Consider the following 13871-nt stretch of genomic DNA (forward strand, 5'->3'; position numbering starts at 1 on the left):
CAAGCTAGCGCACAATGGTGGCGCACGCCTTTGATCTCAGCAGTTGGGAAGAAGAGGCAGTTGGATCTCTGTGAGTTCGAGGCCACCTGGTCTACAAAGTGAGATCCAGGACAGGCTCCAAAGCTACACAGAGAAACCTTGTCTTGAACAACAACGACAACAACAACAAAACCCCCCAAAAAACGGGTTGACACTAGTTAATTTAAAGTTGTTGTTATTATTGTGTGTGATACATATGTGTTATGCAGACTGTGCTTGTGCCACAGCACACATACATATGGAGATCAGACCTCAGTACTCTCCTTCTTCCACGGGGTCTGAGGATAGGACTCAGGTCCATTGGTCTTACACAGAAAGTGCTTTTACTCCTGGTTGACAAATTTTTAATGACTTTTCCTTAACTATAACGCAGCATTTAATTAAAATAAAAACACCAGCACTCAAGAGGCTAAGGTAAGAAGATTTTCAAGTTTAACAATTGTTTGGACAACATAGTGAGTTTAAGGCCAGCCTGCAATACATGGACAGACTGTCTCAATAAGCATATTAAAAATAAAATCGAGGCAGAGGCAGGCGGACCTCAGTGAGTTCGAGGCCATCCTGGTCTACAAAATGAGTTCCAGGACAGCCAGGACTATTACACAGAGAAACCCTGTCTCAAAAAATGAAAATAAATAAATAAACAAATAAATAAATAGATGAATGAACGAACAAACGAACAAATAAACAAATAAATAAATAAATAATTGGAGTTTGGTGTTAGGGCATGCTCATAATCCCAGAATATGGCAAAAGGATCTTCTGTTCCAGGCCAGCCAGAGATTGTCTCAAAGATAAAGGAAAAGCAACAAAAAAATAAATTAACAAGGTAATAGATCTTACTAAAATAAAATCCCAGTCATAAGTATCTCTTCTTCATTTCTAGAGTATGGTAAATTTGAAATCAAAATCAAGCATCCTCTGACTCAGTAGCCCCATTTTGAGAGATTTATCCTAAGGAAGCAATTTCCAGTAAAGACAGACCAAGGGTTTGGCATGTCTGTTATATCATTATTCATGGAAGTAGAAAACTTTAATGTTCAAATGAATTTGCAAATGAATAGCTGAATAGAAACTAATAGTAACAAACTGCTATAATCAAGGTTATAGAATTTTTTTCTTCTAAAATCTCTTAGAACATTATAAAGTTTTAATGATCATGAAATAAACTTCTGAGTAAAAAGTAGCTAGTGTTTGTATAGCCAATTTTATATCTCTGCATAAATGCCTAGATAATACATAGATATAATGTGAATTAATAAATGGCAATAGGGCCAGTGAGATGGCTCAGTAAATAAACACTTGTCAAGATTGACAATATAAATACAATCCCTGGAACCTACATGGAGGAAGGAAAGAACAGATTCCTGAAAGCTGTCCTCTGACCTCTACAGATGTCCTATGGCATCAGAGCCCAGACACATACACAAGCACACAATAAGTAAGTAAATACAATAAAAAAAATTATTTAAAAACAAACAACAAACCAGGGCTAGTGAAGTCATGAATCTTGGAGGAGAATGTATAAACCACCACTTTACTAAACCAGTATAATCCCTAACTACATTCTAAATATTTGTCCTTACAACCACAGATAAGTATAGTCCTCACCCCTTATCAATGAAACTTCTCTATACAAAGACAGAGTTGTAGAACCCAATAGCAATGGTTATATCTGCAAAACAATTCCTCTACCTAAGGCTCAGGGATCACTGACGAATAATGGGGCAGAAAGATTGTAAGAGCCAGAAGGTTACAGAGTTTGCTGAGACAGTGTCTCCTAGTAATGTCAGAAGCTACACCAATAAAGTCTCACCAAGATGACAACCTAAACATGAACTCTTACAAGTACAACAACAACAGACATGCCAAAGTAGATGAAGGAAACACTAAAAGGTTCCAACCCTACACAAAAAACTACAGGCAACTAAGGAATGCTGAGAGCACATCAACTGGTTATATAATACCAAAAGCTCAGCCTTGAAAACATACTTACAAGTAGCATTATATAGATTGAGTAGGTTCTATTTATATACTTACAAATAAACACACACATACTAACAACATTAATGAAAAGAGGCCATGAATTCAAGAGAGCAAGGGATGTGGAAGGGTTTGGAGAGGAAAGAGACGAGGAAAATGTAACAATTATATTATCTCAAAAAATTAAAAATACATATATAATTTTAAAAAGTATTCAATTCACCCAGCTTGAGGGAGGGGTTCTTGCTTCCAAGGAACAGAATTTGGTTCTCCGCACCCACATCAGTTGGCTTAAAACCACCTATAACTATAGTTCCAGGGGGACCTGATGCCCTCCTCTGGCTTCTGCAGGCAGCAGCACTCATGTGCAGATACCCATGCACACTTGAACATACAGTTTTTAAGAATTCCACCAGTAAAATAAGCCATGCACAAGAAAATAAATATTTTATGATTCCACTTATAAAAGGGACCTAGACTAGGCATAGACAGAAACCAAAATACAATTTACAAGGTGCTGGGAATAAAGGGAAAGGATTATTATTTAATGAAGTTTTTGTTTAGGTCAGGAAAACATTTAGAAATTGGTGACAGCTGCTCGACATTCTGTATACACTTAATGGCACTTGACACTGTACATCTAGATAAAAAAAAAACAAAAAACAAAAAAAAAAAACCACACTTATTTTTACCACAATAGAATAGAGAAGAAATCTTTTTACTAAAGGTAAAGGTAGAGAATCCTGCCACAAGACCAGGCAATATAGGGCTGGGGTTGTTGCTCAGTGAGACATAACATGCTTAGTCTAAGTGAGGCCCCGAAGTCAAACCCAGCACTCTTCACCCCTTCACCAAATGAGAAAACCAGGCAGTAGATTTAATCTGATAGTGGCACATGTGTCAAGAAAGCTAATACAAAGGAAGTAAGGGTCCAAGAATCTGTACGGACCTACATTTTTAGACAGTGACCAAGGAACTGCAGAAATGAAAGATAAAAATGACATGAGATCAAGGGTTAACACAGTTGAGCCAGGCAGGCCTACCTCTAACCCACGAAGTAGTACTAGGGCCTGGAGGAGGTGAATGCTATAGTCAAGCTTTGGTAAGCAAAGTATTACCAAAGTGTGGTAAGGCCGGTTTGCATCTGGCCCTAAGGGAGTTTCAGGGTGTGGTTTTCTTTCTCTCAGAGGACTTGGAGACCAAAAGTAGCACGAACTTAGTCTAAAACTGGTGGTAAAGGTCTCCCAATATAATGTTATCACAAGGCTATCATGAAGGTTTAAGTGCTGAGTTCTAGTGGTATAGACTGAGTACAGATAGACAAGAACTAGTCAGGAAAATAGTTTCTTTGTCCCTAAATATTGTTCAGGTACAATCTGAGGAAGTATGGTCTTTCTGATTAAGAGAGATCTGTTCTAAGTGTCTCAAACTCTCGATTCCTAACCCTACTACTAGAGGCACTGGATATCATACTACATAATGACTCTGGGTCTCAATTTCTACATCCTAAATGTAAATAATGTCCTAAAGACATGGAAGGTTTTTGTTTTTTTAATTTTGTTTTGTTTTTTTAAATTTAATGTGCATGGGTATTTTGCCTGCAAGTATGTCTGTGCACCATGTGCATGCTTGGTACCTGAGACCAGAAAAGAGTGTTAGATCCCCTGGAACTACTTGTGAGCTGCAAAACTGGAGGTGGGAATCAAGGCTAGGTACTCTGAAAGGGCAGCCAGTGCTCTTAATCACTAAGCTATCTTCCACCCCCAACACTGTATTTTAATAAAGAATACTAAAGCCTAGATCTCTTAAATTGGCCCAACATTCTTCCCATCAAACTACACTGTCCCCACTATTCCTGTAAAATTTACTGGAGTGTTAATTATACCTATGAATTACTGATTTAAGTAAGTACTCTAAAGTTATTAAATAGTAATCGGTTTACAGGAGGCTTTAAATCAACTGATGTGTGTGCTGGGAACCAAACTCTGGTCCTCTGGAAGAGCAGCAAGCACTCCACATGCACGTACACACACACAGAGCTGGGTAATGAAAGAGAACCAGTTTCTACAAGTTATTCTCTGACCTCTACACAAATGTAGTGGCATGTGTGCACCCACACACATACACATTTGTACACACAAAATACATAAAAAATATTAAAAAAATTAAAGAAATCAGAAAACAGTTAAGTACTCGTGGAAAATGGGTAAAATATACTGAAAACATTTCATCATAAACAAAATATTTTAGTGTCTTAAATTATACAAATTCAAACTCAGAATATCCAGGCACCAAGAAGTTAATGTATTCTGTCAGCAGGTGGCTCTAGTGACACTTAAATGTCACACACTGCAGTAAAGCAAAGCAAAACAAAACAAAACAAGACTAAAATCTGGAGAAAATTATATCTACCAAGACTTCAATTAAAACTTATTTTTGCAAATGAAGACAACAAATTCTAGAATAATTTACTTGGCTGTAGGGCTTACTGCCTTATTAGGGATTCAAGAAGGTGGAAAGAACTTAGCTATCATTGTTTAGTGCTCTTAGTCATGTTATTCAGCTTTGACTAGAGACAGAATGAGGAGTCCTCATTCAGAGTAATTAATTTTCTTTTTAAATAAAATTTATTTTTGTTTTTTTAAATTATGTGTGTCTATGTCTGTGTGGGGGAACGCGACAGGAGTGCAGGTCCCCACATAGGCTGCAGGTGTCAGATCCACTGCAGCTGGAATTACAAGCAACTGATATGGGTGCTGTGGACCAAACTCGGGTCCTCGGCAAGAGCAGAATGTACTTTTAACTGCTGAGCCATCTCTCCAGCCCAGTAATTCACTTCTATTTCACACATGTCACATTTTTTTAATTATTCATTTCATAAAAAAAAAAAGGAGTAACAGCTCATTATGCTTTCTAATAAACAGTACTAAAGAAATCAGGTAATAGTAATTAAAGGACATAAAGTTAATAATCAAACTTCCAGTTTCTGAAAAGGAAAAGTAACTTTTTTTTTTTTAAAGACTAGAAGAGGAAAAAACAAAATACTTCCCATTTGTATCTGTTCCTACTTTCTAGCTTTAAGAGCATTCCCTTCTGGGTTTTTATTTTACTTTATTAACCTGTGTAATGAATTCATGATCGAGACGGCTGGAGTCACAGAGATAAGTACAGAAAGCACAGAAGTCGTCCTGTTACAACATGGCTTAGAAGTCAATAGCACTCGCTGCTCTTTTAGACTACTCGAGGTCAATTCCGAGCACCCATATCAAGCTACTCACAACCACATTTAACTCCAGCTCCAGAGCATCAAATGTTTCTGGTATCTGCAAGCACGTTTGAACCCTCATGTGCAAATACTCACATGCAAACTCAAACTACATATAAATAAAAGAAAGAATAAAATTCTTTTAAAAAGTAAATAAAACAGCCAGGTGGTGTTCAACTTTCTATCTTGTTATAAGACCAAGATTACTTGATAATTGCTGTACTGAATTTATTACTGCTAGTACAGAAGCTCCTACATATACAAATCATAGGCCAAAACACAATACTTACATTACATAAATCACTGTTTTAATATTACTAAACTGTACTGTCACAGGAAAAGCCTAAAAACACATCATTAGGCTCTGCTGCTGCCACTTCTTTGCTCTGTGACTTTGGTTTCCTCAATCCTTAATACAAGGAGACTTAAAACTCCCATCTGGCCGGGCGGTGGTGGCGCACGCCTTTAATCCCAGCACTCGGGAGGCAGAGGCAGGCGGATCTCTGTGAGTTCGAGGCCAGCCTGGTCTACAGAGCGAGATCCAGGAAAGGCGCAAAGCTACACGGAGAAACCCTGTCTCGAAAAACCAAAAAAAAAAAAAAAAACAAAAACAAAAAAAACAAAAAAAACTCCCATCTGACCTTGCTCATGCAGAAAGGGCTAGGATGGACTATTATAGCCCAGCTATCAGAGCTTTCCTAACTAGCCTATTCTTTTCTCCTCTGAGATCCTATTATCTTATTTGTCTAGAGTTGCTTTATTTAGTACAGTAGTCACTAGACACATGTGATAATGAGTATTTGAATCATGGCTCATTTGAACTGCCATGTGTTGTAAATACAAAATCCATAGGAGTTCAAAGAAAGGATAATAAAGGAACAAATATCTCATTAATAGTTTTATCTTGCCTGGTTGGTGTAAGCACATGTCTTTAATCCCAGCTCTTGGGTGTAAGTAGCAAGGTGATCTCTCTAAGTTTGAGGACAGCCTGCTCCCGGAGAGTAAGGGTTACACAGAGAAACCCTGTCTCGAAAAAAACCAAACCAAACCAAACAAACAAAATGAAGTAGTTTTGTCTTGCTTATGTGTTAAAATAATGTTTCAGATACAGCTACTTAAGAAAAACATATATGTATATTTAAAAAACAAAAACCAAAAAAACTAATATCTTGCCAGGCATTGTGGCCTACACCTTTGAGCCTAGAATTCAGTTCAAAGCTAGCCTGGTCTACATAGCAAGTTCACAAAACAACAAAGGCTACATAGAGAAACCCTGCCTCACAAAACAAATAAACACCAAACCAAAATGAAAGACATCCAAAACACTGTTACTAGAAACTTTAAAATTATACATGTGACTTACACTAAGTCTGTATTTAATAGTTCTGGTCTGAAGTTCTGACTTCCTAACTGACCAAAATGTTCTAAACAATAGGTTAAATTTTATACTTCACCTTTGGAACCATAAGCTCTAAGAAAACTTCCCATATAGTTGATGCTTGTAATGGTCCAGTATTGTTTGTATATATTTCTGTAAAATGATGCTACCTGCACTTAAGGGCATACAGCTACTTAAAGAAATGAGTGGGAAACCATAGCTTTCTGGTTTAAAAAAGGTTATTGCTGATTAAGTTTTTTAAAGAAAATTGTATTTATAGCTGGTTACATTTTTCCTTTTAAATACAGAATTTTTAAAATTTGGACCAAGGGTTATATCGGAACCAGTAAGAAAGCCAAGGTAGTCATTATGTTAACCTGCACTAGGACTAGTAACAAGTCTCAAGTAGTTGGCTTCAACTTCATTTCGAGTCACCAAAATCTAAGCATTGTTTTTTGTTAATATTAATATTATTCATAGTAAAAGTTGTGACTGGAGCTGAAATGGTCCAGCAATACTGGACACAGGCTTGGTTCACAGTATCCATATAGAGGTTCACAACAGCCTCTAAATCCAGTTTAAGAAGATCCCACTTCTGATATCCCAGGGTTCATGCAAGCACATGGTGTACATACAAACACAGGCAGACACACATAAAACATTTTTTTTCTAAAAACAGCGGTAGTGGTTTTTGTTTCTTTGGATTTTGCTTGCTTGCTCTGATTTGTTATTTGAGACAGAATCTCCTTATGTTGCACTGACTGGCCTGGAACTTAGTATTTATATCAAGTTGGCCTTGAATTTACAGAGATCCTCTTACCTGTGCTTCCTGAGAGCTGTGTTATGACCAGCAGATGTCTTTCTAAAAGTTCACTCATGATAAGATGACTTTATTTAAATGTGACCATTAAATATTTATAGGTGCTTTTTTTTTTTTCAAACTTAAGCTCATGAAACAAAATCTAATTATAGGAGAGTTCTCTAATAGATCAATAGTCTATCCTGACTAATCAATTTTTTTGCTTTGTTTTGTTCTGTTTTTCAAGACAGGGTTTCTCTGTATACCCGTGGCTGTCCTGGAAATTACTCTGTAGACCAGGCTACAGATCTCTGCTTGCCTCTGCCTCCTGAGTACTGGGGTTAAAGGCATACACCACCATTGTCCAACATAATCAATTATTCTTAGGTGTCTATAAACGTATATTGAGTGCAAACGTTAAAGAAGAGCCAACTTTTAGGCAAAGTAATAAGGAATAAGTAAAACACAAGAACACAATGAGATGAAGACTTTTCCAAGTATAGTGTTGACAGGAAAACAAATACATAACAAAAAAATGTATTTAATGGAATGACACTTACTTGAGAGATACAATAAATATTACTGAGAATTGAAATACCAGAGTTTATTAAACCATTTGTTCCTAGATCCTGAAGTACTGACAGGATCTAGGACCATGCCTAATGTCACAAATCTTTCGTGGCCCTGTAAAATTTAATTTACTTTAAACATCGAGTACTTTCTACATTTTAAATTAGCTCAACAGTGATTATATTTTAAGAATCCAATCTTCTTTAAAATAACACATAATTTAAAATTGTATACCTACTATATTAGTATAATAAAAAATTAAAATATTTGATTTTAAAATTAAGTATCAATTCAGAAGCAATTGCAAAAGGAATAGACAAGAAAAGAGAATCCCATGCACATTTCCTTATCCTCTTTTTTTTTTTTTTCTTGTGAGACAGTGTCTAATTATGTAGCCCAGGCTGGAACAGGCAATGTGCCTGAGTACAGACATACATCCTTAATACCCACCAATATCTAACATCTTACATAATGATACTTTGGTATCTTTTGACAGTGAACTGGAAATGAAAAAAAAGAAAACAGCAACATGCTAGTTATTTTTTTAAATTTAATTAGGAAAACAATACCAAAAGCTTATGTTTCTGTGAAATGAGAAATAAATGTGTTACCAGTCTTTTCAAGCCTCAAGGTCTTACATTAAAAAAGGAGAGTATAAAAGTTTAATAATTAAACCACAAAAATTCTAGTGGTTGTCACAAAACAAAAACTGGTACCATTTATACTTTGTGTTCTCTTCTCAGGGAAAATTATTCCTAAGGAACATATATATGTAACACAAAAGAAAAACCATTTCTTGAAATGGAGAAGTGCTGTTAGTGGAAGATACAAAAAGCAAATTCTGAAAAGACAGAGAATTTTGGAACAAAGATTATTTATAAAAGTAATCTTAAAGGAACATTGCCCTTTTAACTTCTAATGTCTTAGCCAAGAATCCAAAATGACATATGCAAATAAACACTGTTTGGATGTGATAACTGCATGATATATTTTGCCTTTCCCTATCTAAAATACTTACTCTGAGCCTGCAGCCATTTCCAAGTATGATGTTTCTGTTGTATCAACCCCCAACGGGATTGCTATGCTCATGACGTTCGCCTCTGGTAAATTCGATTACTATGGAGTCCTATGCATTGGTATCCAAAATACTGGGGCATGCCAGCCACAGTGCTCATTGCAAACATCTAAGTGCATCCACAAACCCTGTTTAAAAGAAATGGGAACGAAAGAGTTAAGAACCACCTGAAATAGCAAAGTACAGCAACAAGCAGTTATACTAAAACAACAGTAAATAAAACAAGTGAAGAAAGCATTCTTTATTAAGGTCCCAATACAAATGTAAAAGTGTTCACAGAGCAGCTTTTTCATTTCCTTCCTGGGATTATGTTGCATTATTTATGCCAAAAGAAAAGTTTCTGGAGGTATAGGTCAGCGGAGAATGTGTGCTTGGCATGCATGATGCTCTGGGTTCAATTCTAGCACATTAAGGACAGAAAATAACAATTTTTTGAATCTAACATTCTTTAATGAATGAAACTAGAATGCCACAAGAAGGATTACTAAAGCACACTAGTCAGTGAATGACTGGCAAACATTATTTTGAAAGTCAAAACAGAATTTCTTTTTGTACAAGTATCCAAAACCATGTCTTTTGGTAGTGATCTGACAGTGTATTTACACGTGGAACACTAAGCAGCAAATTAACTTTCTTTATGAGGAATCTATTTAATTTTCACAATTCCAAGGTAGGAAGTTGAGCATGGTGGCACACACCTTTAATCCCAGCATTCAGGAAGCTGAAGCAGGAGGATCTCTCTGAGTTCAAGGCTAGCTTGGTCTACAGAGCAAGTTCCAGAACAGTCAGGGCTACATAATAGAGAGACCATCTCAAAAAAGCAAACAAAACAAAATCCAAGGTAGGTATCTCCATTTTATTGCTAAGGTACAAAAAGCTAGGAAAGACTTAACTTAATCTTGGTTACTCAGCTTAAGAAATGACCAGGCAGGGGACTAGAAAGATGACTCAGCAGTTAAGAGCACTGACTGCTCTTCCGGAGGACCCAGGTTTAATTCCCAGCACCCACATGACAGCTCACAACTGTCTGTAACTCCAGGGGATCTGGAACCCTCACACAGACATACATGCAGGCAAAACACTAATGCACATAACAAATAAATAAATAAATAAATAAATAAATAAATAGACCAGGCTTGATGCCAATTCTATTCTACTGTTTATAAATGTATACAAAGAAAATTATTTTATTTGTATAAATCATTCATATCAGGGAGTACTCCATTTCTTCAGTTAATACTGTCTAATATAATTAACTAGTAGAGAAAACAGTGATTTAAAAAAACAAAATTTACAGGAGTAACTAAAAGAGTCAGAGCTTCAACGTCAAGTGTTCTAATCTAAATTCACTCCACTGTACTTGTTCCAAGTATTGTTTATAAAATATCTACTCAAAGTCTGTTTTACAATGACATAATCCAACTTAAGAACAAAAGGCAATCATAAATTACAGAAATATCGTTAGGATTCTCTGTCTTTGTAATGTTATACCTGAAATAAAGAAAAGCAGTGTTTCCTCAAATAATTCTTACATTCACCTTGAATTTTTACAACTGAGCTTCAGCATACCTAACTCTCATTTCTATTTCACAGATGATACAAATACTGATCATACTGTATGTGGGAGAAGTACCAAACAGGGGAAATAAGGTGATTAAAGTGGTTTGGATGCTATAAGAAAACTTGTCCATACTTTTAAATCATGTGTGACTGGAAAAAAGATACTAGATTTCAAATCATTGTAATATAAAACTAAAAAGACACGGTAGTAACATGCCTATAGTATTAGCTGCTTGCTTGGGTCTAAGGCCGAAGTGCTATAGCCTGGAATCTGAACATTTGCCGGGAACACACTGAGTGATACCTATCTTAGAACAAAACATCAATAAAAGATCCATAATAGGATCTTTTTATAAAATTTTTAATTACATAATTACATAAAAATTTAATTACATAATTACATAGAAAATTAAAATCTTTGGGGCCTGCTTCTACTCAATGTGAGACTAAGCAAGTCATTTAACCTCTCTGGTATGTAGGGTCCTTGTTTATAAAACAAGAATGTAAAATCAGAGTTTCTGGGAAGAATCTGACATCTAAAAATGCTGTGAAATATACTCAAGATTTCAAATTTTTCAATTAGGAATGCTCAATCTGTAAATATTACAAAATCTGAAAATATTCAAAATCTGAAAGATTTCTGGTCCCAAGTATTTCAGGTAAGAGGCATCTTATAACTACAAACACGAACTGCTCTTCCTATTCCATCAAGAAACAATGTATGGATAGACAAATTCATTCTCATTTAAAGAGACTCTTCAAAAACTTGAAAATAGGGGCATTATGTTATGTTTTCTAATTTGCTTCACAATTAAAGACTCTCCTCAAGATAATGAAAGCCAGACTCTCCACAAGATAATGAAAGCCAACTGAACAAAAAAAAGCATTGTCCTATCTTTCTTTTCTATACCTAAGATCTTATTACAATTACTTCACAATGCTGTAGTTATTAACTAGCACAATGAATTACAACATTTTACTGCAAAATGCAAGCAAGCAATGCACAAAATGAGTTTGCTCTACTGAGACATTACTGCTCTATATTTCCTTAAGATGATAAAGACTTAAACCTAACAATAGGCAGTAAACTATAATTTAAAGAGTCATCTTCCCTGGTATCATTTCCTTAGTAATGTTTTCTTCAGTAATGTTTCATTTAGTGGAGTAATATTTCTAATCTAAAACGATGTATTTCATATGTAATTAATAGTATGTTCTTTTAAATATGCAATCTTCGCTAAATACACCTGATCTGTTCTAAATAGCAATGAAAATAAGTAAACAAACAGAGTGAAAAGCTTGTAATTAGCCTATTTCAAGCAATGGTTTATATCTGTGTGACTCTTGCTGTGTCTCTAACATAATAGTCCTCTACAAAGAGTTGATAAATGAATTAGAGAACCTGGGATGAAACTGCAGTTCTGGCCTCACAAACCAATCATCCTATACAGCAAGAGCTACAGATATTACCGTATGACATACATCTCTCTAAAAACACTCATGTTCAGAATAAAACATGTAATCATGTATGAAATGGAATTACAGACTCCTAGCTTCATTCTAAAGAAAAGATCTCAGCAATTCATTCACATGTCATCATGAGATTATAAAATGAAAACTATTTCATTATTTCTGTTAATATAAAAGTTTTAGCCAGATAACTCATATTGCTGAAAAATCAACTGATAATAAAAATTGCAACTTTGCTAGGTAGTGGTAGCGCACGCCTTTGATCCCAGCACTCAGGAGGCAGAGGCAGGTGGATCTCTGTGAGTTCGAGGCCAGCCTGGTCTATAGAGTAAGTGCAAGGACAGTCAGGACTGTTTCATAGAGAAACCTTGTCTTGAAAAACCAAAAATAAATATACAACAACTTCATTAGGGTCAAATCATTATCTCTAAAATGATCAAGAACAAAAATTTGGTCTGATGTCTTACGTGGGTAATCCCAGCATTCAGAAAGTTCCAGGCCAGTATGGGCTATAGAGAAAGACACTGCTTCAAACAACAAAACACAGACACAGACACACACACAAATAAGCTGGAGTGTAATGGTAATCCCAGCAGAGGGGAGGCCTTGCAAGGCAAGAGTATCATGAATCTGAGGTCAGTTTGGGCTACACAGGGAGTTCAAAACCTGCTTAGACAACATGATAAGGAGGCTCTGTTTTGAAAAACAAAGCGCTAGAGATGTATAGCTCAATGGGAGACCATTTGCCTAACATGTGCAAGGCTATGGATAAAATCAACAGTTACCACAGAAAAAAGAGACAGACAGAAGATAGACAAGAGGGGAAAGGAAGTGAAGGAGGGAATGTAGTAAGAAATCATCTTATCACACAGGTCTAAAAGGGGAACAGGGAATTTCAACACAATCCAAATAATTACTCCAAACTTTTATGTGCAAGGTAAAAAAAAAAAACCCTAACATCACCAACTGGCAAGTTAGATATAGACAAAATACATGGAAAATAAATAGCAGCCAATAAAGAATAATATAAAAGGAAATACCATGAGATGTCTGGGGAATCTGAGGTCCAAGAAAGAATAAATGTCTTCACAAAACCTGCTATCCAGAATAGACCTAGAAACCAAGTGAACATAGGAGTATTGAGCTAATTGTTAAATGGTATACGTTCTAGGTACTTCTGACTGAAATGGTACCCTCAAACAAGGAAAGCAGCAAAACTCATAAGAACAAATTCATTCTCTTATTTTTAAATACAAATGAATATAAACACAAACAAAGGCAATAATTAAATACCAAACAAAACTAAAAATCAACTGGAAGATCAAATATTAAAAACAAAAACAACAATAAAAAGAGTAAGAACAAAACATACACACAGACACACACCCCAGCCTACTGGAAAAACTGGCAGGACCAAGGGAGGTTGCTTTTAAGATCATGGCAAAGGGCAAAGGGCTCAGCAGAGTGCTTGCCTAGCAGGAAGGAGGTCCTAGGTTTGATCTTTATCATCAAATAAACCAGGACTGGTGGTGCATGCCTGTGTCTCAATACTCAGAAGGGTCATGAGTTTAAGGTTGTCCTTGACTACACAATGAGTTCAAAGCTAACCTGGTAGACATAAGATCCTGTCTTAGGGGCTGGAGAGAGACAAGGACAAAATCTGAAACTGCATGGTCAATGTCATAGCTTCCAAGTGTAAAGAAAACATTAAACTGGATGTTTTCAGCAATAT

The 13871-nt window shown here is 35.9% G+C and overlaps 1 protein-coding gene across 5 annotated transcripts in view; it reads right to left on the bottom strand.

The window, feature by feature from the left end:
* Kmt2e (lysine methyltransferase 2E (inactive)) overlaps positions 1–13871 on the bottom strand; it is a 75714-nt gene that overhangs the window by 50504 nt on the left and 11339 nt on the right. For 4 of the 5 annotated variants that reach the window (XM_052721804.1, XM_052721806.1, XM_052721805.1 and 1 more), the window contains exons 2-3: positions 13180–13252; positions 9053–9237 (exon numbers count right to left, since the gene is read on the bottom strand). In XM_052721804.1, coding sequence (XP_052577764.1) covers positions 9053–9123 — 71 coding nt within the window. In that variant the 5' untranslated portion in view covers positions 9124–9237; positions 13180–13252. The remainder of the gene's footprint in view (positions 1–9052; positions 9238–13179; positions 13253–13871) is intronic. The other variant, XM_052721803.1, reaches the window with a different exon arrangement.

Source organism: Peromyscus californicus, unplaced genomic scaffold, assembly GCF_007827085.1.
Source record: "Peromyscus californicus insignis strain IS unplaced genomic scaffold, ASM782708v3 Scaffold_6__1_contigs__length_162567912, whole genome shotgun sequence".
NCBI lineage: Eukaryota > Metazoa > Chordata > Mammalia > Rodentia > Cricetidae > Peromyscus > Peromyscus californicus.